Source organism: Arachis duranensis, chromosome 9 (assembly GCF_000817695.3).
Source record: "Arachis duranensis cultivar V14167 chromosome 9, aradu.V14167.gnm2.J7QH, whole genome shotgun sequence".
In the NCBI taxonomy this organism is placed as follows: domain Eukaryota; kingdom Viridiplantae; phylum Streptophyta; class Magnoliopsida; order Fabales; family Fabaceae; genus Arachis; species Arachis duranensis.
Genome location: NC_029780.3, coordinates 365,908 through 391,808, shown reverse-complemented (window position 1 = coordinate 391,808; position 25,901 = coordinate 365,908). Strand labels below are relative to the sequence as shown.

General features: G+C 27.8%; 3 protein-coding genes across 6 annotated transcripts; 2 read left to right on the top strand and 1 right to left on the bottom strand.

Annotated features, from left to right (window-relative positions):
* Nucleotides 1-2,641: 2,641 nt before the first annotated feature.
* Nucleotides 2,642-6,203, top strand: LOC107463803 (aspartyl protease family protein At5g10770). The gene is made up of 3 exons (XM_021130334.2): nt 2,642-2,853; nt 4,120-4,967; nt 5,742-6,203. Exons 1-3 carry the CDS (start codon nt 2,673-2,675, stop codon nt 6,201-6,203), a joined length of 1,491 nt encoding a protein of 496 aa, XP_020985993.1. The 5' UTR covers nt 2,642-2,672.
* Nucleotides 6,204-7,181: 978 nt separating this feature from the next.
* LOC107463804 (cell division control protein 2 homolog C) lies at nt 7,182-12,901 on the bottom strand. Of its 3 annotated transcripts, none has more exons than XM_052253621.1 (5): nt 12,460-12,901; nt 8,722-9,388; nt 8,504-8,573; nt 8,175-8,313; nt 7,182-7,746 (listed from the first exon to the last, which is right to left on the bottom strand). In XM_052253621.1, the coding sequence occupies exons 2-5, from the start codon at nt 9,356-9,358 to the stop codon at nt 7,654-7,656; spliced, it is 939 nt and encodes a 312-aa protein (XP_052109581.1). In that variant the 5' UTR covers nt 9,359-9,388; nt 12,460-12,901; the 3' UTR covers nt 7,182-7,653. The 3 variants fall into 3 exon arrangements, with proteins under 3 accessions (XP_052109581.1, XP_015938168.1, XP_015938166.1); XM_016082682.3 differs by lacking the exon at nt 12,460-12,901 and adding an exon at nt 9,543-9,669; XM_016082680.3 differs by lacking the exon at nt 12,460-12,901 and adding an exon at nt 9,690-9,817 and having other exon boundaries at nt 7,183-7,746.
* Nucleotides 12,902-15,131: 2,230 nt separating this feature from the next.
* LOC107463839 (AP2-like ethylene-responsive transcription factor At1g16060) lies at nt 15,132-20,705 on the top strand. 2 transcript variants are annotated; one of them, XM_016082721.3, is made up of 8 exons: nt 15,132-15,444; nt 15,532-15,614; nt 15,742-15,750; nt 15,943-16,031; nt 16,136-16,209; nt 16,300-16,350; nt 17,721-17,797; nt 19,848-20,705. In XM_016082721.3, exons 1-8 carry the CDS (start codon nt 15,278-15,280, stop codon nt 20,384-20,386), a joined length of 1,089 nt encoding a protein of 362 aa, XP_015938207.1. In that variant the 5' UTR covers nt 15,132-15,277; the 3' UTR covers nt 20,387-20,705. The 2 variants fall into 2 exon arrangements, with proteins under 2 accessions (XP_015938207.1, XP_052109713.1); XM_052253753.1 differs by lacking the exon at nt 15,742-15,750 and having other exon boundaries at nt 15,176-15,444.
* The last annotated feature ends 5,196 nt before the right edge of the window (nt 20,706-25,901 follow it).

The following is a 25,901-nucleotide window of genomic DNA, read 5'->3' as shown; positions in this document are numbered from 1 at the left end:
CGGCCTTCCTTAATAGAGATTTGGAAGAAGAGGTCTATATGAGACAACTCGATAGGTTTATCTTAAGTGCTGGTAAGGAGTTAGTTTGCAAGCGTAAGAGAGCAATGTATGGTCTTAAGCAGGCTTCTCAACAGTGGTATTTGAAGTTTCACAATGTGATTTCTTCATTTGAATTCATTGAAAATATTTCTGATCAATATATATATCACGAAGTTAGTGGGAGCAAGATCATATTTCTCATCTTATATGTAGATGATATTTTGTTTGCAATAAATGATTTAGGGTTGTTACATGAAGTGAAACAATTTTTTTCTAGACATTTTGATATGAAAGATATAGGTGATACATCTTATGTCATTGGTATAAAGATTCAAAGATAAACATAAAAGAATTTTAGGTTTATCTCAAAAAGCCTATATTAATAAAGTTCTTGAGAAGTTTAAAATGCAAAATTGTTCATCAAGTATTGCATCTATTGTGAAAGGTGACAAATTCTGCTTAGATCAATGTCCCAAAAATGAACTTGAAAAGAAACAGATGTAAAATATTCCTTATGCTTTAGCCGTTAGAAGCCTAATATATGCTCAGATCTATACAAGACCTGACATTGCTTTCGCTATTAACATGTTAGGAAAATATCAAAGTAATCTAGAAATTGTCCATTGGAGAGCTACAAAAAAGGTCTTAAGGTACCTTCAAGGGATTAAGGACTTCATGCTTATATATAGACGAATCGACAATTCGAAAATTGTTGGATACTTAGATTTAGATTTGGCGGGATGTGTTGATTCTAAGAAGTCAACGTCAGGATACATCTTTATGCTTTCTGATGAAGCAGTATCTTGGAAGAGTGCAAAACAATCACTTGGAGCTACTTCTACCATTGAAGCCGAGTTTATTGCTTGTTTTGATGCTACACCACAAGGTGTTTGGTTCAAGAATTTTATCCCTGGGTTTAAGATTATGGATTGTATTTCTAAGTCATTAAAAATATATTTTGACAATTCATCTACTGTATTTATGGCTAAGAATAATAGAAGTAGTAGTCGAAGTAAGCACATCGATATTAAGTAGTTAGCCATTAAAGACCGAGTTAGGTCTAATGAGATACAGATAGAGCATATTAGTACTAAACAGATGCTAGCTGATCCTTAGACAAAAAGCATGCCACCAGGATTGTTTAAGGATCATGTTACTAGTATGGGTTTATGTTCTGTAACGTCACTTATATGACTTATGTTATATTATATGACATATTTGGATATGAAATTCTTATTATTGTTTGTTTCTCGTTTAGTTAGTATATATGTGCATACATAATTGAGAATGACAAATAAAATTCAATAAAAGACCTAGAATAAACATTGGACTTATTCCTACATAAATATCATATAAAAAATTTATTCAATTAGGAGATGTTACATTATAATACATAGAAGGTAATACTCGATTAATGAGAACCTACTGCTATAATTCGTGTAATTTAATTTGTCTTAATTGTTTAAGCATAGTATATAATTATAGACTATACGTAATAAATGTTAGATTAAATAAAAAAATGTTAAAATTTTTATTCTAATTGTGATCCAATTTACTAATATAGAAATTAGTTTAAATAGTATTATAATTATTAATTAATAATATTAACAGTTAGTTTATTATTTGATAAAAAGAATACGACTATTAATAAATTTTATAAAGTTTAGACCAATTCTAATCACATAATAAAAGTAAATATATTTTGATTTTATCTGATTTTATGATTAAGAAATAAAAATTTTAAATTAAATCAAAAGATTTATTAACAATAACTAGAGGTACGTAAATTACTAATTTTAAAGGGTATCTAACAACCGTCACTAAGCTTTCGTGAAAGAATATCCAAATATTATATAATATAATCTTCATATGGAATTGAAGTTCGTAAATATGCCATCTAGAGATTTATTTATATATTTTACTATTTCTCACAAAATATTAATATATAAAAAGCAACTCTTAGACTACGTAAGAGGTTGGCTACAAGATTATCAATTCATATTATTTACACCTTGCTTTTTAACATAAGTTTATGCCCTCTCAAATAATCATGCAAATTTTATAAAAAAAATTAACACTAAAACATTAAATTAGATATATGTTTCTATCTAAACAATTATACAACATTTACTTACTAATAATCTTTGATTCTACTTTATGTATATGTTGTTACCTTATTAATTTTTAATTTAAATTTACTATTTTAAAATTATATAATCGCACAAATCTAGTTAAATAATTATATAAAACTTTATTTTTTGCTATACTAACTATATATTAAAATCATTTATGATATATTATTTATGTATTAGCACATGTATTATTTCATTTATTTTTAATATATATTTTATATTAATAATTAATTTTAATATATAAATAATATTTTTAAAATTTATTATAAAATCATTACATCAAAATTAAGCTCATATCATGAATACTTATTGAAAAATCCAAGTAATTTGGACCTAGCTCATGCACAAGTCCTAGGGACGAAAAAATCATTGTTGTGTTCTTATGGTGATGCCAAAAGCCACTCAGAATCCTTCTTCAATCTCTATATAATGATTTCTCTTTCAGCCTCTCCAGCCATTTCCAAGTTGAATATTTCCTTACTTAAAAAAAATTAATTAGTCATGGCCATGTTGCCACTATTGTTGCTTATGTTGTGTGTTTCTCTTAACCTCATCATTGAACATCACAATGGGGTTCACTCTTTGGAAGAGAGGATGATGCTCCACCACGTTCAAAGGTTCCGGCGGCAGCCGCACTCGCAGCAACAGGGTAGTATTCAGGCATGCATCCTCCCGGACTCAAGTGAGTTCATTAATATAAGAGAAAAAGATAAATAGATCCCTAATTAAAAAAAATTGCATTATCCATCTTTAAATTTTTCTAAAATTTTTTTTATGTGTCATATAATTATCTCATCAGCTTGGAAATGTTCAATCAAACCTACATGCATGCCATTTTGCTTTTAGAATCTTAAAATGTCACTTTTTTTTCCTTTGAGAAGATTAGAGGGTATGTAAACTATAGTAGTGTGTTCCTTAATTATTATTACCTAATATTATACATACTCAACACAATTTAATTTATTATGCGTATAATAATTAACTTCCTAAAAGGTTCATGTCATTTAGTCATAAATATTTATGTAATTTCATCGATGAGTTTAAATTTTTAGAATAAATTAAACAATTTTACGCTATTAAAATTTTTATGATTGAATGTTTGGGTTTTAATTTTATTTTTTAAGTAGGACAATACATAAAAAAATATAAAATTTATGCTTCAAGATAAAAGAAAGTTTTGTATATAAAATACATATTAGATATAACTATTTAAGTATTTTTATTTATTTATTTAAAGTCTTGGAATAAACAATTTAATGATGCATAATATTATGATCTATAAAATATAAAAATGTCAAATAATTTAGATATTATGAGAGTATGTGAGTATTGCTCTACATTTAATTCTTTTAAGCAGAGGATAACATGTATAATATTACAATAAAAAAATATTATTTACACATAAAAAAATAGTTATTACATATTTATGTATAAATATATATATAGTTTAATTTATTTTTAATATATATTTTATGTTTTAATATGTATTTTATTTTTATAGTTAATTTTAAGGGAGTCACTTAGATAAAGATGTTAGAAACGTTTTTTTTTAAGATTTTTTTAAAAATTAAAATTTAACACATATATAATCAATTAAACTGTGTTATTTTTATTAAAATTAGACCAAAATTAATATATATAATAAAAATATTTTAGTCATTTTTTATAATAGGGATATTATAGTCATTTTTTATAAAAAAATAATATTAATTTAGACCGATTTAAAATTTGATTTTCCATTTTTGGTTAAATTAATTTGTTTGACCTAATGTTGACAAAAATAACACGATTTAGTTAATTATATGTGTTAAATTTTAATTATTAAAAAATACCTTTAAAAAATGACATTTTAGATGTCTTTATCGAACTGACTCCGTAATTTTAATATGTACCGAACATAATTGTATTAAGAAACTGCAGTCATTTTAATCTAAATTCTTTTGATCAGGACGGAAAAACGGGGCGATCATATTAGAAATGAAGGAGCAAGAAGAGTGTCCACCATCACCAGAAGAAATGAAAGTTGATTATTGGAAGAAAAGGATGATACTTGATGATCTTCGTGTTCGTTCCATGCAAAACATGTTTCAAAGAATGACGTCATTGTCTAGTAGTAACCAAAACTTGTTATTAGAAGCATCAATAAAATCCCAAATTCCATTGAATCTTGGTCAAAACTTTGACATATTAAACTATGTAGTGACTTTAGAATTAGGAAACCAAAAAAGAACAATGATAGTTGACACCGGAAGTGATCTATCATGGGTCCAATGTGAACCATGCAAATCATGTTACAATCAAAAGGAATCTTTGTTCAAACCATCTACCTCTCCTTCATACCAATCAGTTCCTTGCAATTCAAAACCATGTCAATCTCTACAATTTGCAAACCAAAGGATGTGTAAAAGTGCCACAACATGTGACTATGTTGTTAACTATGGTGATGGTTCCATTAGCGTTGGTGAACTAGGTAGTGAAAATCTTACCCTAGGAGACATGTCATTGAACAATATTGTGTTTGGTTGTGGTAGGGAAAATAAGGGCATGTTTGGTTATACATCTGGTGTGTTAGGGTTAGGAAGAGGTGCTTTATCATTGGTGTCTCAAGGTAGGGATAATTTTGGAGGAGTATTCTCTTATTGTTTGCCATCACCAATGGCTGGAGAAACTTCTGGATCTTTGGTTTTTGGTGATGAGTCTTCAGCTTTCAAGAATCTCACTCCCATTGCTTACACCAATATGCTTCAAAACCCTCTCTTACCAAATCATTACATGCTCAATCTCATTTCCATGGAGGTTAGTTGGTACCTCTTTTATGCATCAATACTTCAATAAATCAGAAATGTTAGTTGTCCTTTAACTTTCAGTTTTTAATCAGTCTTTTTAAGAATTTATTATTATTTAATTAATTTAAATATTCATTTTTAAGTACTAGTTGTTTAAAAAATTAAAAAATTATTTGTTTTTTATTTTTCTCTTTCTTAAAAATTGAATAAAAAATAATTTTTAAAAGATATCTAGCTACATCATCGATAAATATATATATAAAGAGCCAACTTTTTTTTCATAACTTTTTTGTTTCATCTACCCTTATTAAAATTTGACTTTAATTTCATCATATGCATATTCTAAGTATTTCTCATGACTTTTTTACAAAATTATCAGAAGTTGGATATTATTCTATTTTATTTTTTATTTTTTTAATTTTAAATGTTATTTTGATATGTGATTTAAGATATTCATTTGAATGTTATTATGAATTGAAAATAAAATTTATAAAAAATTAGCTGATATTAATTAGTTAATATTTGGTTAGATTCTATTACAAATATTTTCTTAAAATTTATCTTTTATTAATAAATTATAATATCATTTACTATATCAGCATCAAAGTTATAAAAAAAAACTTAGGAGATCTATAATATATATTGAATCAATATAAGAATAATGCATATCCTTAATTGATCTAAGTTTTATAAAATGGTTGTATATGCATATGATCATATCTAATACTTGTACCCATATTATTGCATTGGTGCAATGATATAATATATATATATATTTATATAGGTTGGTGAAGTAGGTTTTCGCATTGTTGATGGACGCCAAGTTATAATTGATTCAGGAACAGTGATTACAAGATTGCCTCCATCAATCTACAACGCATTGAAGGGAGGATTCTTGAGACAATTTCAAGGTTACCCTCAAGTTCCTGGGGTTGCAATCCTTGACACATGTTTTGATCTAACCGGGATTCAACAAGCGAAAGTACCTATCATAAGAATGTACTTTGAGGGTGATAATCATGCTAAGCTTAACGTGGATCCATCTGGAACATTGATCATGATTGATGAGGGTGATGGTGCTTCAAAATCAAAAGTTTGTCTCCCATTTGCAAGCCTTTCTTATGAACACGAAGTTCCCATAATTGGAAATCTTCAGCAGAGGAATAATAGGGTCATATATGATTCCAAACTATCTAGGGTGGGTTTTGCAAAAGAAGAATGCACTTTCTCTGGCCTTGTATCTTAGCTTACTCATGAAAATTCAGGTGCAGTTAACTTCATCTGAAGTTGATAACTGATGGTTGTTAGATGATAATTTAGTTAAACCTGTCAAATTATTTAACGATTTTTCGCTATCAACTCCACATAAAGTTATATGCACTTGTGTATCCACCTTAATTTTATGTTATAAGGAAAAGATGTGACAATATTAAGTGTGTTAATTTTATTTTGTGCATTAATTTGATATTATTGGATTATATTTCAGATATTTTTAAGATGTGAAAGAATTAATATATGTCAAGTTAATTTACAAAAATCAAAATGAGTATAAATAATATTATTTTACTAAAATTATCATGATTGATCTTCAAAGGAGAACTGTGCTGGCAAATCTTGTGCCTTTCATTCGTGCTTTGATCTCTAATTTTTGCTTTTGTGTCATGTATTGTTTAGGAATAAAGCAATAAAAGCTTGATTATTTCGTAGTCTTGACATTAAACAGAACCGTTTTTTGGAATATTCAAAATAATTTTGAGTAATAGTAAAAATTATATACTAGTAGATATTGAATAATATTTAGTTCATTCATCGAAAACGCAAGGTACTTCGTTGCAATTCAGCCCTATCTTATTGTTGTCCTTTACCTATTTTGTTTAGATTTTATTGTGGTAGCTTATTGTGTTGTCCTTTCTTTCCCCATAATATTGTTCCTTGTGTTGAGTGTTTCTCTTAACCTTATTGTTATTGCAGATAATAAGAAGAGCTAATAATAAGAAGCCAAGGCCTGCACCTTCCTGGATCAAGTGACTTAATTAATGAGCACTAAAAAACAAAAAACAAAAAACAAAGTTCTATATTATTAAGTGGCTTTGACATGGATCGTTTGGCTATTACATATTTTTGGTTATGTTATAAGATTGTCCCAATATAATAACTACAGAGAATTTTAGATATATAAAATAGATTGTAGATATAGAAGTAAAGGCAAAATGTCTCTATTTCAAGATTTTTTTTTCTGTCAATTCAAAATGTGTGATGGTAGCAACAGGGCCAAGCAATTTAAGATTGCTTCTTGTGAGTTGTGAGAACCCGTTCTAGAAGAATGTCCCATAAACCCATCTAAAAGTACACTGAAACTTAAACAAGAACATAAAGTTTATGCTTAACATTTTGAATGGCTTTTATAACAGACTTCATTTAATTCAACAATGATAAAAACATTTTTTCAAGTACACAAGGACAATGGTGATCATGCACAGCCTACATGAGTAATACAGAGTGATAAAGGTTCAGTAGAGTTTCTACTTAGCTGGTCATATCACCAAGATGATGATGACAAACTTTTACTTAACACCAAACAACATCAATCTCACATGTGCTTAAATTCCATGCCAGGAGTTAACTTTCATTTACTTCCATATATCACTATCATTGACATACAACATCTGCACAAAAGCATTGGACAGTATCTGCTGTTAAAACTGAGACTTGTCAAGACTGTCAAAGTAAGGATGATCAAGTGCTGCCTTGGCAGAGATTCTCTCAGCGGGATTATACTTGAGCATTTTCTGCACGACGAAATATCTAGTATAGTCAGTCCTAAGTTTGTACAGAAGATAAGCAAATTGAAGGTAACATGAATTCTAGTTATTTCAAATGCTACAATAGATAATACTTCCCAAGCAACACCTTGTGAGCTACTTCAGATAACTTAAAAAACTTTAGATATATTACTATGCAGAGCACTGTTTAACAAATGCTATTCAAGTCCAGTCCAGACCAGTTCAACCTTTGAACTAATATTAGAACTGCGAGTTTCTACCGCTATTAGAATGTAAAGTGAGAAAGTGCGAAACTAATCATCTTGCACCCTTGCATCAATAACTTCATTGTGTTTAGGCCCTAACATTGTTGCTTTACAGTTATCTGTCCTCACTTTAGAGGATCCTACTCTTAGGAACTCATTAGAATAATGCTTTTATAGAGGAACACTAACCGTGAGAAGGTCCACTCCATCAGGTCCCAAAGTTGGCACAGTCCTCGCCAAGTTCTGAGGTTCCCACTTTGGGTAGGTATGCCAATCACGAAGCGAAGTAACTCCTGGCCATTGCTCCTCAGTTGGAGTTCCCAAAATCCTGGAAAGATCAAATTCAAAAAAAGTAGTTAGTATGAGAGTGAAAAGGCAGCAGAAAAATTTTCCTTTTTCCAAAAAGCTATCATTCTTTCCACATAGCAAGCAAGATATGGATGAAATTGGCCACATGCTTTTACTAGGAATGGAAGTTATGAGTCAGTAGAATGATTATTGCAAAGGGATAGTCATACTTGAATATGTTAAGAAGCTGTTGGAACTCAGAATCCCCTGGAAACAGAGCTTGCCTTCTCACCATTTCAGCTGCAAAACCAAATTCAGTTGGGCCAAATCAAGTAGTATGAAAAATTAATTAAGTTTATAATAACTGCAAGATTAAACATGATGTTTGAGAGTTGCAAAATCAATTGCAAAAGCAAAAAATAAGTACATTATACAACTATATACTAACCAAAGATGCACCCAACAGACCACATATCAACCCCAGTGGAGTAATGGGTGGTTCCAAGCAAGACCTCAGGAGCTCTATACCAAAGGGTGACAATCTCATGAGTGTAACTCTTGAGAGGGACAGTGAAGGCTCGTCCAAGTCCAAGATCAGCAATCTTGAGAATCCCTTTTTTCTGGTCAAGGAGGAGGTTCTGAGGCTTGAGGTCACGGTGAAGGACACCATGACTATGGCAATGTGCAACACCCTTGCATAGCTGGAAAAGGAAACTCTGGATTAGGGCAGGAGGGAGTGGCCTTGGGTTCGAGCCCTTGCGGTGCGAATCAATGAACTTCTTGAGGTCAGTGTCAAGGTACTCAAAGACAAGGTAGAGTAGGGGCTTGGTAGTGGCCGAGGCCGGGGCCGATTTAGGGACCTTGTCGACATGCTCCACGGATAAAAGGCGGACAATGTAGATAGACTGAGACAGCATTTGAAGGAGGGAGACCTCCCTAAGGGCGGTCGGAGGGACGCCTTCCTCATCCATCTCCAACCGTGTCTTCTTCAATGCAACAATTTGTCCAGTGGCCTTCTCTTTTGCCTTGTAGACTTTGCCATATGTTCCTTCCCCAACCTTCTCCAACTTCTCGTACTTGTCCATTCAGAATCTCAATTAATCAATTCCCTTCTCCTACACGAAACATCACACATAAAAAATAATTCCAATTTCAAATTAAATAGTTTTGAACAAGAACAAGATATGTGTATAAAGCAAGAACAAGAACAAGAACATCAACCACCACTGCAGTAGAAAGATTTTGAGGAATTGTGCATATGATAATTACCTAATAACGAAACACGATAATAGAACTCCACAAATATGATGATATGAATATGAATAAGAATGAGAATGAGAATGAAAATGAAGCACAATAGGAAACACAGTATCTACTATTCGTATTCAGATAGATCCATAGGCGGTTAGAACCTACTTGGGAGAGCGAAAGAAGAACAACGGCTACTTGGTGCTGATGACTGATGGGTAGATCTGACTCTCTGAGTGCCGCGCCCCCTTTTTAATTTTCAAAATTCTGAACCACTTTCTACGCAAATTAAATTAATTGATTGGGTCTCTAATTTGGACTTCTGGTTTGGGCCTTTGAGTCCATTTCAGTTTGGGCTTACCCATTTCAAGCTTCTTGTTCTTGACTAACCTGGGAACTGTTCAGCAGCGAGATGGACCTCAATCTCAGTACAGGAATCGAAGCACGGAAATCTCAGCTATCATCGCGACGGCCAGAGAAGAGAGCCATGGATCGGGTTGGGCATAGTAGGTTTCAAATTCGGATTGGGTTGGATATTGGGCTTCTGTTTTGGGTCTGGGCTAGGTTGGTGGCCCGGGTCCCTGACCAAAAAACATGTGCTCCAGTTTGAGAAGCTAAAAGCAATTGACATTATGACCAATGAGGTGCGGCCAAAAACAATTGAGTATGCTTATAGATTATTGACCTAGAATTACATGCATGTGGTAGCTAGCTAGATATACTTAACCTTGTTCAACTAATAATCTTAAGTAGGGACATGACAAATTATTTGAGGAGTTTCAATTAATAAAACTATATTATATATCAAAGTTTGTTTAACAAACTTAACATATAGTTTGAATTATAGAAAGGTATCTATTTGATGATAGGGTTAGGGTAAGTTTGGATAGATCCATAAGTTAATTTTTTTTTTTAACTTATGAAAAGTTATAGTATTAATATTTAGTGCAATTTTTAAAATCAAATTATAACTTTTTAAAAGGTTATTTAAGTGCTTATGAAGAAGTTTAAAAAAATCATTTCTCTTATAATAATTTTTTTATTATTTTTTTTAAATAAATACTTTTAGAATTAAAAATCAAACACAAAATAACTTAATTATAAACTATTTTTAATATAAAAATTTATTATTTAAGTTCTTTTTTTTTAAAAAAAAAACATAATTATGCTATTTACTCAAATCGAATCTTAATAAAATTAAAAGAAAATATGAATATATAAATAGGAATATCACTAGCCTCACCCTTTGTCATAGACTCATAGGCTCATAGCCACGCTTAAACATGCTTAACTTTGCCAAATAACTTGCTTTGATTTGTAAAGAATATATTATTAGCTTTTATTTAGAAGCTAATAACATACCAAAAATCATATGGAAAACCAACAAAATATGCACGCATTGGCCTATGGACTCTTTATTCTTGCGGCACAAAAGCTTAGATCTACATTTTTTTTTCTTTGTAGCAATAAGGTTTAAATATAAGATTAGAGTAAAAGAAAAAAAAGTTTGTAACAATACAGAGAAATAATTATTCTTCTGATTAATCATTTTAATTATCTTACCAGCTTTTAGGGAAGAAAAAAAAGAAAACATATGTAAAATAAGATAGTAAATGTAATGTATTCACATTTTTATAAATTATAATCAAGATTCTAAAAATCAGACCGATCATTGAATTACTCTAATTATTGATTTATTAATTTATTGGTTCAACCAATTCAACCGTAATTCAACCAAAAAAACCGTTTAATAATAAACACCAGATTCTATAAAAATTCAACGAATAGAGCAACTGGTTCTAAACACTCTTCTACTGCATTTTTTACTTCAAAAGAGGATCATAAACTAGTTCTATGAATAAACAAACTACAATGATATCTAGTGCCAAAAATAGACCAATGATGAAATAATAAAGGGTTTCTCTCTTCAATAATGAAATAATAAAGAATTTTCTACAAAATGAAAATTGAACACAACAGTGCAACACACAGCGTTAAAACAAAAACAAAAAACAACACTCAAAAATCATCACCTCTTCCAAACACAGCCTTAAAACAAAACAGAACAACATTCAGAGTTTGAACATTAATCACAAAAGATAGAGTTCTGAAACAAAAATAGCATAACAACATTCCGAGTTTGAACATTGATCACAAAATTTATTTCTGAAACAAAACAAACAATTAACAAAACAATGAAAACAGAATTTTTTTTCCTTCGGAAGAAGAAAACAATGAAAACATGAAGCATAGAATAAATCAATGATCACCAATATCCAGCAATAATCTCAAAGACAACCATAAATACACAACAACAATTTAGCAAATAAACAAGAACAAGACCTAAATAGAAAATCCAACAAATTAAATGGCAGCAACCTAACAATTTAGCAAGCCCAACAATTTAGCAAATTATCAACTTAACAAGTTCAAGAACAGAAAATCACAGCAAAAACAAAAAAAATTAAAAGTAACGGAAGAACAACAGAACAACAACACAAGAACAATTAGCAAATTAACAGAAAAACACTAATGCAGTGGAAACATCATGGTAATATGTTTTCTGCAAAGATGCTATTTGTCCAGCTAAAATTTCCTCATTAATGAGATCCAATTATTGTAATTTCACATGCAATCAACTTACTAAGTTTCTAAAAGCTAGAAATTATAAAACCAACCAGAAATATGGTTAAAGCATTTCATCAAACATGTTGAGTGCGGTAAAATTAAAATGAAATAAGAGAATTCAAAGTTTAAGATCAATGTGATAGGGAAGAGAACATAACTATTTTAACTTTAATTCAGTCTATGAAAAAATCTAAACCACTACCAAATCAAATAGTTACTTATTGTAACAGAAATAAGAAGTTGCAGAGTTTGAAGCAGAGTATTGGTGCTGTGTGAGTGTATTGTCTGGTGGCGGGCTTAGGGAACTCACGGCGGCGACAAAAGAGAGCAGTTCGACGGCTAGGTGGAGCGTGCGGGTTGGTCGCAGAGTTTGAAGCAGAGAAACGTGGCTTCCAGACTTACGCAAATGCGAACTCGAACGGTGAACGGCTAGTGAACGCGAACGGTGAACGCCGAAGAAGCGAACGAAGACGACAGCTGAACCAAGAAGCGAACGTGAACGGCAAACAAAAGGCGACGGAAGCGCGGCTGAGCAGACAAAGACGACGGACGCTGAGCTCGAGGAAGCAGCCGCGATCGGTGACAGCGAACAGGGGTTGATGACTTGGAGCAAGAAGGAAGGTAGATAGACGGACGGATGGCGAACTTCGAGTACGACGGACGGCGGCAGTATGCCACTCCTTGCGGCGCTGGTGTAGGCTTACAGTGCTAGGGTTTTTTGGCTGGGTTTGTGTGATTTCTTTCTGAACGAACGAAAGAAAGGGAGGAAGGGAGAAAGAAACGAAGGAGCTTCCGTTTTTGTGTAAACCGGCCGTGTTTCGGTTCGATCCGACCGTCCGGTTCTGTGCCGGTTTAATAGTTTTTTTTATCGTTTTTCTGATCAGCAGTTTTATATGTCTGACCGGATTATTCAAAACCATGATTTTTCAAAACCATGATTTTAATACACTAAAAATATAAAATATTTTAAGTAATCATTCAATCATATTTATTTTTGGAGGCTACTTCGATAAAGATACTAAAAATGTCATTTTTTAAGACGTTTACATGTGTCATGATATTATTGGACATCTTTATTAAATCGGTTAATAATTTATTTTTTAATAAACTAGAATAAAATTGGTTTATTACAGCAACAATAATAAATCTAATTATCCGCATTATAATTATTAGATCCAATTTTATTCGATCGATTTACACAATTTAAACCGAATCATGTTTAAATTTTTTGATAAAAAGACAAATATATCCCTGATTTTGTTTTTAAAAAAAATATAATCTAGTGGGTTATGTAAATTAGTCGGTTCGACCGAATCTGATAACAATTAGATTTATTGTTATTGTTATAAAAAATTCGATTTTATTATAATTTGTTAAGAAATTCAACAATAACTGGTTCATTAATACGTCCAATAATAATACGACATATAAGTATCTTTACAAAAAAAATGTTTTATGCGTTTTTATGAAAATATCCTCCTTTAATCTTTTAAATAATCATTTAAGTAGTCAATATAAAAAATAATTATTTTCAATTAATATTTATACGTATAAAATTATTTTATATTAATAATATATTAAAATCAAATTCTAATTTTAGAAATATGCAAATATACCATAATTCAAATAAATTTAATACAAATAAGAAAAGAACAAATGAGTAAAGGTATAAAACTAACACAAAATAAATGACATAAGCAAAGTTAAGAGGAAAACATTAGTCAATTAATAAAGGAGAGAAAAAAAGAAAGATAATTAATAAGAATTATAAAAATATTATTTTTATATTAAAATTAATCACTAAAATTAATTATTAAATATATTTATATTTTATATTAATAACTAATTTTAACAACTAATTTTAATATATACATAATATAATAGTATGAATTATTATTATGGAGAGAGGGCTTAAAGACGGCCACAATAAAAACGCAGAAATAGTTGCCGTCCAAATGGCGAAAATAACCATTTTGGTAGTACCGTCCATTTCCATTTTAATGGATTTTGGTAGTACCGTCCACCATTTCCCCCATCATCCTTCTTATCAAATCCTTTCATTCACTCAACTACCAACTGCATTAACAGCTCATCCAAGTTTCTTATTTAAGTCCCACTATTCATTAATTCACACTTTTTTTATCAATTTCTACCCATCAAACAATTCTTACCATTGCTTTCAACGTAGAAATATTTACTCATCACTATGTACTTCATAAGGGAATTTAATCATTTATTTACGTAAATATTCAAATCCTATTATATAATAGATAAAAATAATTTAATTATTTCCACCGTCATTAGTACTATCTCTGAGAATGTACTTCTATGTATGTAATAATATATATTAAAATTCTGGAATAGAGCTAGATAAAATATTAAAGAAATACTACAAATATTTATATAATAAAATAAGACTAAAATAAAATTTAAAAAGAATGAAACTGAAATTTATATATAATTTACATGTAAAAAATTAAAATTAGAGAAGTAATTACCCTCTTTTTTGTCTATATAATTCCGCCGCCACCGTATAAAAATTAAACTAATTAAGAACTGACTCTTCAGTCTTCACATAATATAATAATACAATTAAAAGTTAGTGAATTTCTTTAAACATATAATTAGAGGTCAATTAATATATATATAATAAATTTAGTTACTAAAATCAAGTATTAAAATAAAATATACATTAAAATCAAGTTTATAAAAGATTAATCACTTGTTAATGATAGTCTCTTAAATAACCATTATTTGTAAAAAAATATTAATCTTGTTCTTCATTTAATTAAAGAGTATTATTATAATTAAAAAGCAAGATTGATAAAGCATTTTGCACGTTTTATAAAAGTAGAGTAACCCTAATGGAAATGGAAATAGTAATAAGAGTGAAGATATGTAGGACGATTTATTAGACCTACTTTTTTCACTCTCGACCACTATATATATTGTTACTAATTAATGCCATTCTTATTGGATGAGACTTGGTCATATATTCATATATAAATATAATAACTCTCTTCCTCAATTCTATATGCTTGTGCATATTAAGTAGGAACAGAGCCACATTACTGTGCTTAATTCTCTCTCTCTCTCTCTCTCTCTCTTCTCTCATCATTCATTCATTGATGATGGCGAAGAAGAAAACCCTCATCATCAAGAATAATGATAGTAATAGTAGTTCTTCTTCTTCTGCTCCCACACCATCAAAGAAAGTTGTGAAAAAAAGAACCCGCAAAACCATTCCAAGAGATTCACCTCCTCAACGAAGCTCTGTCTACCGTGGTGTCACTAGGTATATATTTCAATTCTCTCTCTATATATTTTAATAACAATCAAATAATATGTCTTTGTGTTTCTGTCTCTGCGTATATGATGATAGACATCGATGGACGGGTCGTTACGAAGCTCATTTGTGGGACAAGAATTGTTGGAATGAATCACAGACGAAGAAAGGAAGACAAGGTATGTATGTATATGTATGTATTTGGGATGTTTTTTTTTTTATTTTTTTCACTAATTATGATGTTATTTTTTGGAATGTGTTGGTTGGTTGATGGCAATGCTAAACACACAACTGGATGAATTGCAGTATATCTAGGTATGATTTTGAGACTTAGCATATATTATTATTTTTTGAATGTAATAATTTGGTCAAAGTGAGAGTTATTAATAGGAGAATATAGTGAATGTTAATTAATATAATTTGGTTATATCTAAATTGGGGTGGGAAGTTGAAAAGTGGTATAAAGTGGTGGATGATTTTATTGAGGGGTTTGTTATGGTTGGTTAGGAGCATATGATGATGAAGAAGCGGCTGCACGTGCTTATGACTTGGCAGCATTGAAGTATTGGGGCCAAGAAACCATACTCAATTTCCCAGTAATTAATTACTAATTACTAATTACTTACTCTTTTTTTATTTTTGTAATTCTAATTTCATTTCAAAAGTTTGTTTGATTAATGTGAAATTCATTTGATCTTAGGCATCAAATTATCAAGAGGAGCTCAAGGATATGGAGGGACAGTCTAAAGAAGAATACATTGGATCCTTAAGAAGGTTTAATTAATTACTCTTTATTTATTAATTTATTATTATTTTGAAACTATTGAAGCCATTTCTTATGATAATTTCATTGGTGATATGCAGAAAAAGCAGTGGATTCTCAAGAGGAGTCTCAAAATACAGAGGGGTAGCAAGGTATTTTCTCAAGATTCATTGCTTCTTTCTATTTGTTGCAAAATGGCTTCCATGTTTTAGTGGGATTTTAATCTTTGATTAATAATATAATTAACAGAAATGTTATTTTTATACTAAAATTAATTATTAAAATAAGTCACCATATATATTATTTAATTTATTTTTAATGTATATTTTATGCTAATAGCTGATTTTAGTGTATACATAACATAATTTAATAACTAATGATAGATTCATTCAAAAATTAACCTTTTCAAGATACCAACAAAATTAAGGGATACTTTTTTTTGTTAAGGAATAATTAATTAATTAAATTTATAAATGTGAGTGGGCCTACGGCCCATAAAAAGAAGGGAGCAAACAACACTGAAGGGATACTCTTCGAAAATACTATAAATTGATAAATACTTTAATTTGTATTTAGTGTAAAGAGTTAGGTATTATATTCAAAGGCATTATGTTATGTAACTGCAATTGATATGCTTTTTTCAGTTGAATTTTAAAATTGTAAATAAATTTAGTGTTAGACATTTATATTGTGTAAACTATAAAGTCACTTTTTTTTTTACCTTAACCACTTTATTAGTGATAAAGATATAGAGAGTAGATTCTCTCAATTTTTTTATTTAAAAAAGTAAAATGTAATTCTCACTGTTAATTTTATAAATGGAACAAAAAAAAGAAAAAAATATTAAAAGATTAGATATTATATTTTATTCTCTCAATTAAAAAAAAATTGAGAACATCCATTAAAGTTCAATATTAATATAATAACTTTATTGTCAACCAAATAATTGTTTGACTTTTTGCCTTATTTCAAGATATTTTTCTCTAAACAAATTTCTATAATTTTAAAATAATATAGCTCAAAATAAACTTTATTACTAACTGAAAAATATAAAATTATTTCAAAATGGAACTAAAAAAGTGAATGAAACTTTTTATAACCAATTGGGTAATTTAAATCATGACTTTGTTTGAATTTGGAAAGTGGCACATATGTATAGGAACACATCAAATGCTAAATTTTTTTTTGTTATTTTTTTTTATGTGATATTGACACACACTAAGCTAAACTATTTTGGGTTCCAATTTTCAGCAAAGAAATATGCATAGGGTAGAACTTTTGTCAATGTGTGTTGTCTGAATAGGTTCTTTCAACCCTTGATATCCACAAATTCGGTTATTTAACAATCAATATTAATTCATAATAGGACAATAATTGAAGTTGCATCATGATCCAATTGTAATAATGTCACATTATTAATTGAGCACTTTATACAAAACATATAGTATATATTTTGTGAAAATTAAATTAATATTATGTATAAAAATGGTGGTAACTAAAATACTTTGGATTTTGATTATAGACACCACCATAATGGAAGATGGGAAGCTAGAATTGGCAGGGTCTTCGGCAACAAATATCTATATCTTGGAACTTATGGTAATTTTATTTTATTATTTAATGTGATCTAATTGTATTTTAAGGTGCATGCACATGGAAATTAATGCTATTCTCTTTTCATTATTGAAATATTCTATTAATATTATAAACAGAATAATAAATTTTTCATTGAAATATGGCAGACAAATAAGTTGAACTAACCGGGAAAAAAAGCAGAACCAAACAATCTATATAAAGTGACAAATTAATATTGTAAACTAAAACTAGTAGACTATATCAAAATTCAAAATTATTAATGGCAATAACATGGAGTAGATAATATGAATATGGGTTTTCTTTTTGGGACAGAATGAATTATGGTTTATTTTTAATTTTCTTCATTAGAAAAGAAAACTAACAGGTGTACTTTTGGAGATTGGTGTTTTGATTAAATTTGGCCCTTATATGAAATAAAGGGTGAAAATACAACTTATATTACTAATATTTTGCTATTCTATTTTAGTAAAAAAATTATGGAGTAATTTGCTAAAATGATACTTGAAACTTCACACTGCTGACAAAAATAATCCTAAAAATTGTTAACGACAAATAAGTCTTTGAAAAATTTAAAAATACGACAAAAAAAACCAAATATTAAATATATAGTTTAAAAAATACTTTAAAGATCAGATTTTGATACAATTTTTTGTAAGTATTATTGAAAAAATAAAAAATTTTCATTTTTTAAAATTTAATAATTGTATGCTAAATGAATTTTTTTATTGTGAATGACCAAATTATTTTAAAAAATAAAAAATAATCTAGAGAATAACTTTGTTTCTGAATTTTTTGTACACTTTTTAAATATTTATTCAAATATCGTCATAAAAATTTTGATCAAATTAATAAGTAGTTTGATAAATATAAAAGTTTTTTTTGTTACTTATAAAAAATATTATATTTATTAATTATTTTTATCACATTTTTAAATTATTTAAGGATTTTTTGTTGATAATATCTTTTAAAAAAAATTTGTCAAAGCTTGAATTTTTTTGGATATGAAATTGATAATTAACTAAAAAATGATGGGATATATTTAATGATATATTTCCATATCTATTAAAGCATGCAACAAAAAGTATATGTCACCCTAAAAACAAAGGATGCATGAACAATTAAATCCACAGTACTTGTTTTTAATTAGGATAAACAAATGGAACAAACTACTTAAGAAATTTAATACTAATTAGGTCACTTAATAGGCTTTGTACTCTATGCCTGAAATTTTGGAAATCCATTTGACTATTCCTTCCAAATTCCAATCCCTACCTGAAAGTACCTACTCACTTCATTTAACTATATAGGGTCCCACATATCAAAGCAAATAGTACAATTAGAAAATTCAAAAACATGAATCATCAAATCTTGTTGGTTGGGATGTAGATCACCAAACTTCAACTGCTTAGTAAAGCCATTTAATTTTATATACATGATGACATCATTCTCTCTTAGTGTTATATGTGGTTTGGATATTGATTTTAATACACTAAACATTACTTTAAACATTGATATTTTTATCTAATTAAAGTCATTCTTTGGTATAATTATTAGGTAATATATGACAAACATAAACTAGTTTCTTGACAATACATGGTTGGCCATCTATGTTATTTTTATGAAGGTTAAATTACACTGTTAATCTATACACTTTTAGTGGAATTATAAATTAATTTTTATATTTGAAAAGTTTGTAATTAGATCCTTAAAAAAATTAAAATTTATAATTTAATTTCTGTCGGTCAAAAAGTGTTAATTTAACAGAATATTCTCATAATATACTGAGAATATTCCTTTAAAATAAAGAATATATTAAGAATATTCTATTAAATTAAACACTTTTTAAACGATGAGGACTAAATTGTAAATTTTAATTCTCTTTAAAGATTCAATTACAAACTTTTAAAATATAGAGACTAATTTGTAATTTTACTAAAAATATAGGGACCAATCTGTATATTGTAACTTTTTATGAATTTAATTTTACAGATTTATAATATAAAATATTTTATAAAGCAATTAATGTGTTTCCAAATGTTATGTTTTGAAACAGCTACGCAAGAAGAAGCTGCTATGGCATATGACATGGCTGCCATAGAATATCGTGGGCTTAATGCTGTTACAAACTTTGATCTTAGCCATTACATCAATTGGCTACGTCCTAAACTCCAAGAAATTCAGAAAAACCCTAGCCATAATAATCAAGAACAATCATCTAGTGGTTCCGAACTCGATAATAATCAATTAGTATTTGGTTATGATCAAGTCGGTTTAACCACTAGCGAAACTGGGTCTGAAGACTCGACCCAGTTTAAAACTGGTGGTGAAACCGTGCCAACTTCGGCACTTGAGATTCTCTTAAAATCGTCGAAATTAAAAGAAATGTTAGTAAGAAATTCGGTCGACGAAGATAATCTTCACTCTCAAACATCTTCGGAATCGAACCCTACTCCTCGGCGCACATTTCCGGAAGACATTCAAACGTTCTTTGAGAGCCATGATTCCAATATCTACACTGAAAATGATGACATTATATTTGGCGAATTGGGCTCAATTTCAGCACCATTTTTTCATTATGAGCTTGATGCTTGATTTGAAGGGAAAAAAAATATACTTAATTAGCATGATTCTTTGTTCATCGAAGCAAAGAGGATGTTGCTAAGGAACTCAAGAAATTGAAGGGGCCTAGATCAACAGTTTAATTATATGATCGTCATAGATTCTTTAAATTGAATTACTTTACTTTTTCTTTTTCTTTTTTTTTTTCCAAACAAACATATGACAAATAGGAGAGTTTGCAGATTGTATTTGGTGAAATATGGAAATTATTTCTTACAATTGTTGTGATCTAACAATGCAAGAAGGTACGTAAGTGCTTGACTAATTTTAACATGTTTTTTTAATTTGTTTATTTTCTCCATTCTCTATTACTGCTTTTTTGTATTTATTATTATTATTATTATTATTATTCAAAATATAAACTGGTGCCCAAAAAGCATGTTGGCATTTTTTGATGCAGAATATTATTTGTGGGGTTACAAATTAAATATGAGAGGCTCCGTCATTCTTATGAAAAAAGAAACAAGATATTAAAATGAACATAATCCCAATTTCCATCATAAAAACACCATTATTACCCCCAACTACTCACTATGGGGGAGGTTAGTTGTTGGGAGTTGGAAGGGAGGTGATATGCTATGGAAAAAAAAAATTATTTGTAGGCTTTTACATATTTACGGTTTTTATTATTTTAGTTCTTCGAATTTAAGATTTACTATATTGGTATTTGAATCTTTTTTAAAGTTCTAGATACTATATTTATTTTTGAACTCTTTTTAGTTTTGAATCAACGAACAAAATGTTAAACTAGTTTTAATTTGTCACATTAGACATAAGGTTAAACCATATTTGTTTGTTTTGGTATTTAAACAAGATAAAAATTGATATCATTTTAGAGAATGAAAAAAAATAAATCAGTTTTTACATCATATGAACTCTTTTTCGTTTTCTCATTTTATCTTATTTAAGTTTTAAAATGAAACGATCCTGTCTAGCATTATATCTAAAATGATAAGTAAGAACTATAGTTTAATATTTTGTTTGCTGATCCAGTGCTTAAAAAGATTATATAATATCTAAATCTAAATTTTAAAGACTAATATAATAAATTTTATATTAAAAAAATTAAAATAATAAAAATTATGAATTTAAAAGACTACTTTAAAAAAAAAAGGGTTCATTACTTAAATTTGAGAATTCAAAGAAGCTAGAGAATATAACTTTCAAAAACTCTGGCCTAATACATAAAAAAAAGTAATTGATGAAAAAAATAGGTCACTTATTTGAAAAATAAAAAATTGGTTTAAAAGAATTTTTGACGGTCATTTTCTTAAAATAATTGATTTAAAAGATTAGGTCAATAATTTTTAAAAGAATGTCTAAAGATATTTTTTACGTTAATTTTTTTTTCTTTTCATGATTATTAACTATTGAGTGAGGATACTTTAACAATTTGACACTTATATATTGATTGCCAAATATATTTTATAAAATCAATTATTTTTAGTACATCTTTTTTCATATACTATATTATAGACGAAAATATGTTTTGAGTAATGTACGAGAGTGTAACGCTCATTAAAAAAAGACATGTTATTAAGGATGAGCCACCACATCATTATGCCATCTTTTCCCTTGATATACATTCTGTACATGAATGAAATTCAATTAGATTTTTAATATCTTAAACTAATTAATTTTGATTTAAATAGTTCGATGAGTAATTTACAAGTTAAACTCCCAACTAAATAATCCGATACCTTAATAATCAAGTTGATTTCTAAATCAATTCTGATAATTATGATTGTGGTTACCGTTGTTATAGTGGTGAAGAGTTCTTGAGATAAAAAAGAGAAAGTTAGAAGGATTTTTAAATCATTAATTAGTGTTGGTACAAAAAAAATTAGATTTTTTGACTAGGATGTTTCGACTCTTAATGATTTCGATTATAAGAATTAAAGACGGGTGAGTTAAAATCGGAGAAAGATGGTACAAAAAATATCGAAATTAAAAGATAGTTATTACTTTTTTTGAGTATTAAGATTTGTTACTTAATCTTTGAGTTGAGTGGAGGATATGCGTGTGAAATTTGAGGAGTAAATTGAAGAGACTTGAAATTTGAAGATAAAAAAAAAATATAAGTGTTAAAATTTGGAGTTAAGATTCTTTATTGTTAAGGCAAGGTCAAGATTGAAAAAAATGAGAAAATAAGATAATAGACAACATACTTTATGGTAAATCTATTTTTATGACGTATAAATAGTAAAAAATTTGAAAGAGTTCGAAGACTTCAATCAATTAGAATACTAGATCATCACATAAATTCATAAAATTTTCAGTCTCCGTAACACAACAGAAAAACATAGAGTGTAAATATATGTAAGTGTTAGAAGTCAATTTTTAACTTGTCTTCTTTTACTTATTTGATTTATTGTCATTTATTTTTTTTTTATATTTTCTTAATACTTTGCTTTAATTCATATTTTATCCTTTCATTATTTTTTTATTTAATTATTTATTCTCTTATTATTCTACTACTAGTAATTCTGATATAAAATTATTTTGACACTGTAATTAAATAATTTTTAAGTTAAGTTTATTTTTTTTCAAACAAATCATATTTGTTTTTTGATATTTAAAATCTTGATACAAATTTATTTTTACACTATTTGTTGAAGTTGACAAAAAATAAGTGGAACAACTAATTTATTGATGAAGTTAATAAAATCTAGTTAATGATTTGAGTTTAGAGTATAAAGTCAATTTAATTCATATTTTTCTTTAATATAATATGATGTAAATGACAGTTTTTTTTGTTTTTATTAGGGTATCTCTAATCTAATAAATCAATGATAATTTATTACGGATCAAAATTTTATTTAAAAGTTTGTTGTTAATTAATAAATTATTATATATAAAAAACGAAATTTAAACTACCAATATTTACTTTAATAAATTAATTATTAGACTAATTTAACTTGATTTAAATGATAGTTTATTGATCTCAAAATATTTAGTAATGTAATATGATTTAAATAATAAAAATTTAAAACACGTGAAAAACAGAAAAAGAGCACCTTTTTTTTTTTTTCTTGTAGAGCATAAAAGTATAAAATAAAAGTGGCTGGAGGATATGGGTTCCCAAAAAGGAGTGGCTTATGATATTTATAGCCTTTGCTGCTTCGCTGCCATTATGTTGACAACACACCAACAAAACTATAATTAAACCACCACCACATATTTTTTACCCATTTTTTTTATATTTTTTTCTTAGTAAAAAAAAAAAGGCAAACTGGTTTTTGTTTAGATTATCATTACCATTATTGATTGTAAAAAAGAGATTAATTTAAATATAATATGTTATATGAATTTAATTAGTTTGGATTTTATGTTGTCTTGTTGTCGGTTTCGGAGAGCTATCATAGATTCTAAATTATAAGTATTAAATTTTAAATTATAAATCTTAAATTTTATATTATAAATTAATTTTATTTTGTTTTATTCTTAAATGTTTTTTTTACACTTGAGTGAACTTAATTTATTTGGATTTTATGCTATTTTGCTGTCGACAGTACGTCATTATAAATTTTAAATTTTAAATCATAAATTTTATACTTTAAATTAGTTTTATTTTATTTATTTTCAAATATTGTTTTTATTTGAGTTTTATTTAGATGTTTTTGTTGTTTCTAGTTTTAAATATTTTTTTTAATATAATATTCAATCATTGGCTAAATAGTGTTGGCTCTTAATACTTTAAGTTTTTTAAATATATGTGTAAAATATTTATGTAAACAGCATTAAATCTTGATATATTTTGATGATTGTGATTTAAATTGACTTTACATGCATGGTATATAATGTTATTTTACAACCCTTTGATGGTAACAAGTTTGTCGTTTAAATATAAAATACATTTATTTTGTCTGTAAATTGAGGCAATAGAAAAAGAAACATGCATCCAATGCAAATGCAATTTGAGAATGGAGACGAATCGTCTACTATTATGACTAACATGTTTTTAATCAAATTCTAGCTTCTTCTTTTCTTATTTACTTTCATATAATTTATTTTTTGTTATTGAACTTTGCCATATTTTATTCAATAATCTATGAATATATAACAAAGATATATGTACATATCGAAAATCAACCTTTTTATACTTATATATATGTGTGTTACTTTATAATTTTTAATATATATTTCGTATTTTAATGTATATTTTATATAAATAATTAATTATTTAATGGTTAATTTTTAATTAATTGTGAATCGAATTGAATTTACTAGGTGAATCAGATTAATCGAAAATGGATCATCAAATTGATCAATTAATTCGGTTTAGGTAAAATGGTTAATTGACAACAAATTAATTTAAAAAAATAGAAATATTGATTAATTAGTGTAATTGTTTAGCCATTAATCAGTTTAAATAATATAATACAAAAATATATATTTTATATTATAATATATTATTTTGTTATATTTAATTTAATTTTAGTTAAGCTTCAATTAAACTTTTGAATTTTTAATTTTATCAATAATGATCGGTTCAGTTTTTATAACATTGATACATTATATATAATAAGATCAATCTTTTTTAGCCGAATAAATTATCAAAATCTAATTTATTTTTATTTTTTTTAATTTTGAAAAAAAAGTATAATTATAAAAAATTAATAAAAATAATTAAAATAATAAAAAATAAATTATGTCTTTTGTTAATATTTCTATATTCTTTCTATTAGAATAAATATAAAATATATTAATTCAGTACATCTGTATATAATACTTATTTATATCTTATGTCAAATATTATTTTATATTTTTATATTTCTATCTCAATGTCTCATGTAAACAAATGCAGTCATATATTTGAACTGAATTGAGTAATTTATTAAAAGGAAAGTATGAGGAGCCAGTGAAATATTTGTATAATGTGTACAATGAAAGTTTATGGAGTATTAGAAATATAATTATTAGTGTTACTTTTTTCTATCAGCTAAAACTTTTGGGATAAGTGGTATCATGACATCGTATTAGAATGTTAGATCCGAAAGGTCAAGAGTTTGATTCTTGGTGAACTTCAAAATCAGTTTAATCTATTGAGAAGATGTTTATTATCCCTGTACTCGGATGATTATTCTAGATAGTACGAGAAATGTTTATTTTGTAATTTAATAGTCTATTATACACATTGTATAAATAATCCATCGTTTCGTAAGGGAATCCTTTATTAAAAAGAAAATCATCACTGTCAAATGAAAGAGTAAGAAAAAGAATATGTGATAGGCATTGGCAATAATTTAATCCTTAGATAGAAATATATAGGGTTAGTTTTTGTGCCGTACAATATGTGATAACCATGCAAATTCGAATTTTTCATCCTTATATATTACGTAGTGGACTAAACTTCTTCACTAGCTCCTTATTAGTGTGTTCCAGCTTCATTGGATTGATGAGTAGTGAAAATCAAAAATAGAGAATCACTATCACTATTAATGACAACCAATAATGGTGCAAAAAAAAAAAAAGGTTTGTGAAGATG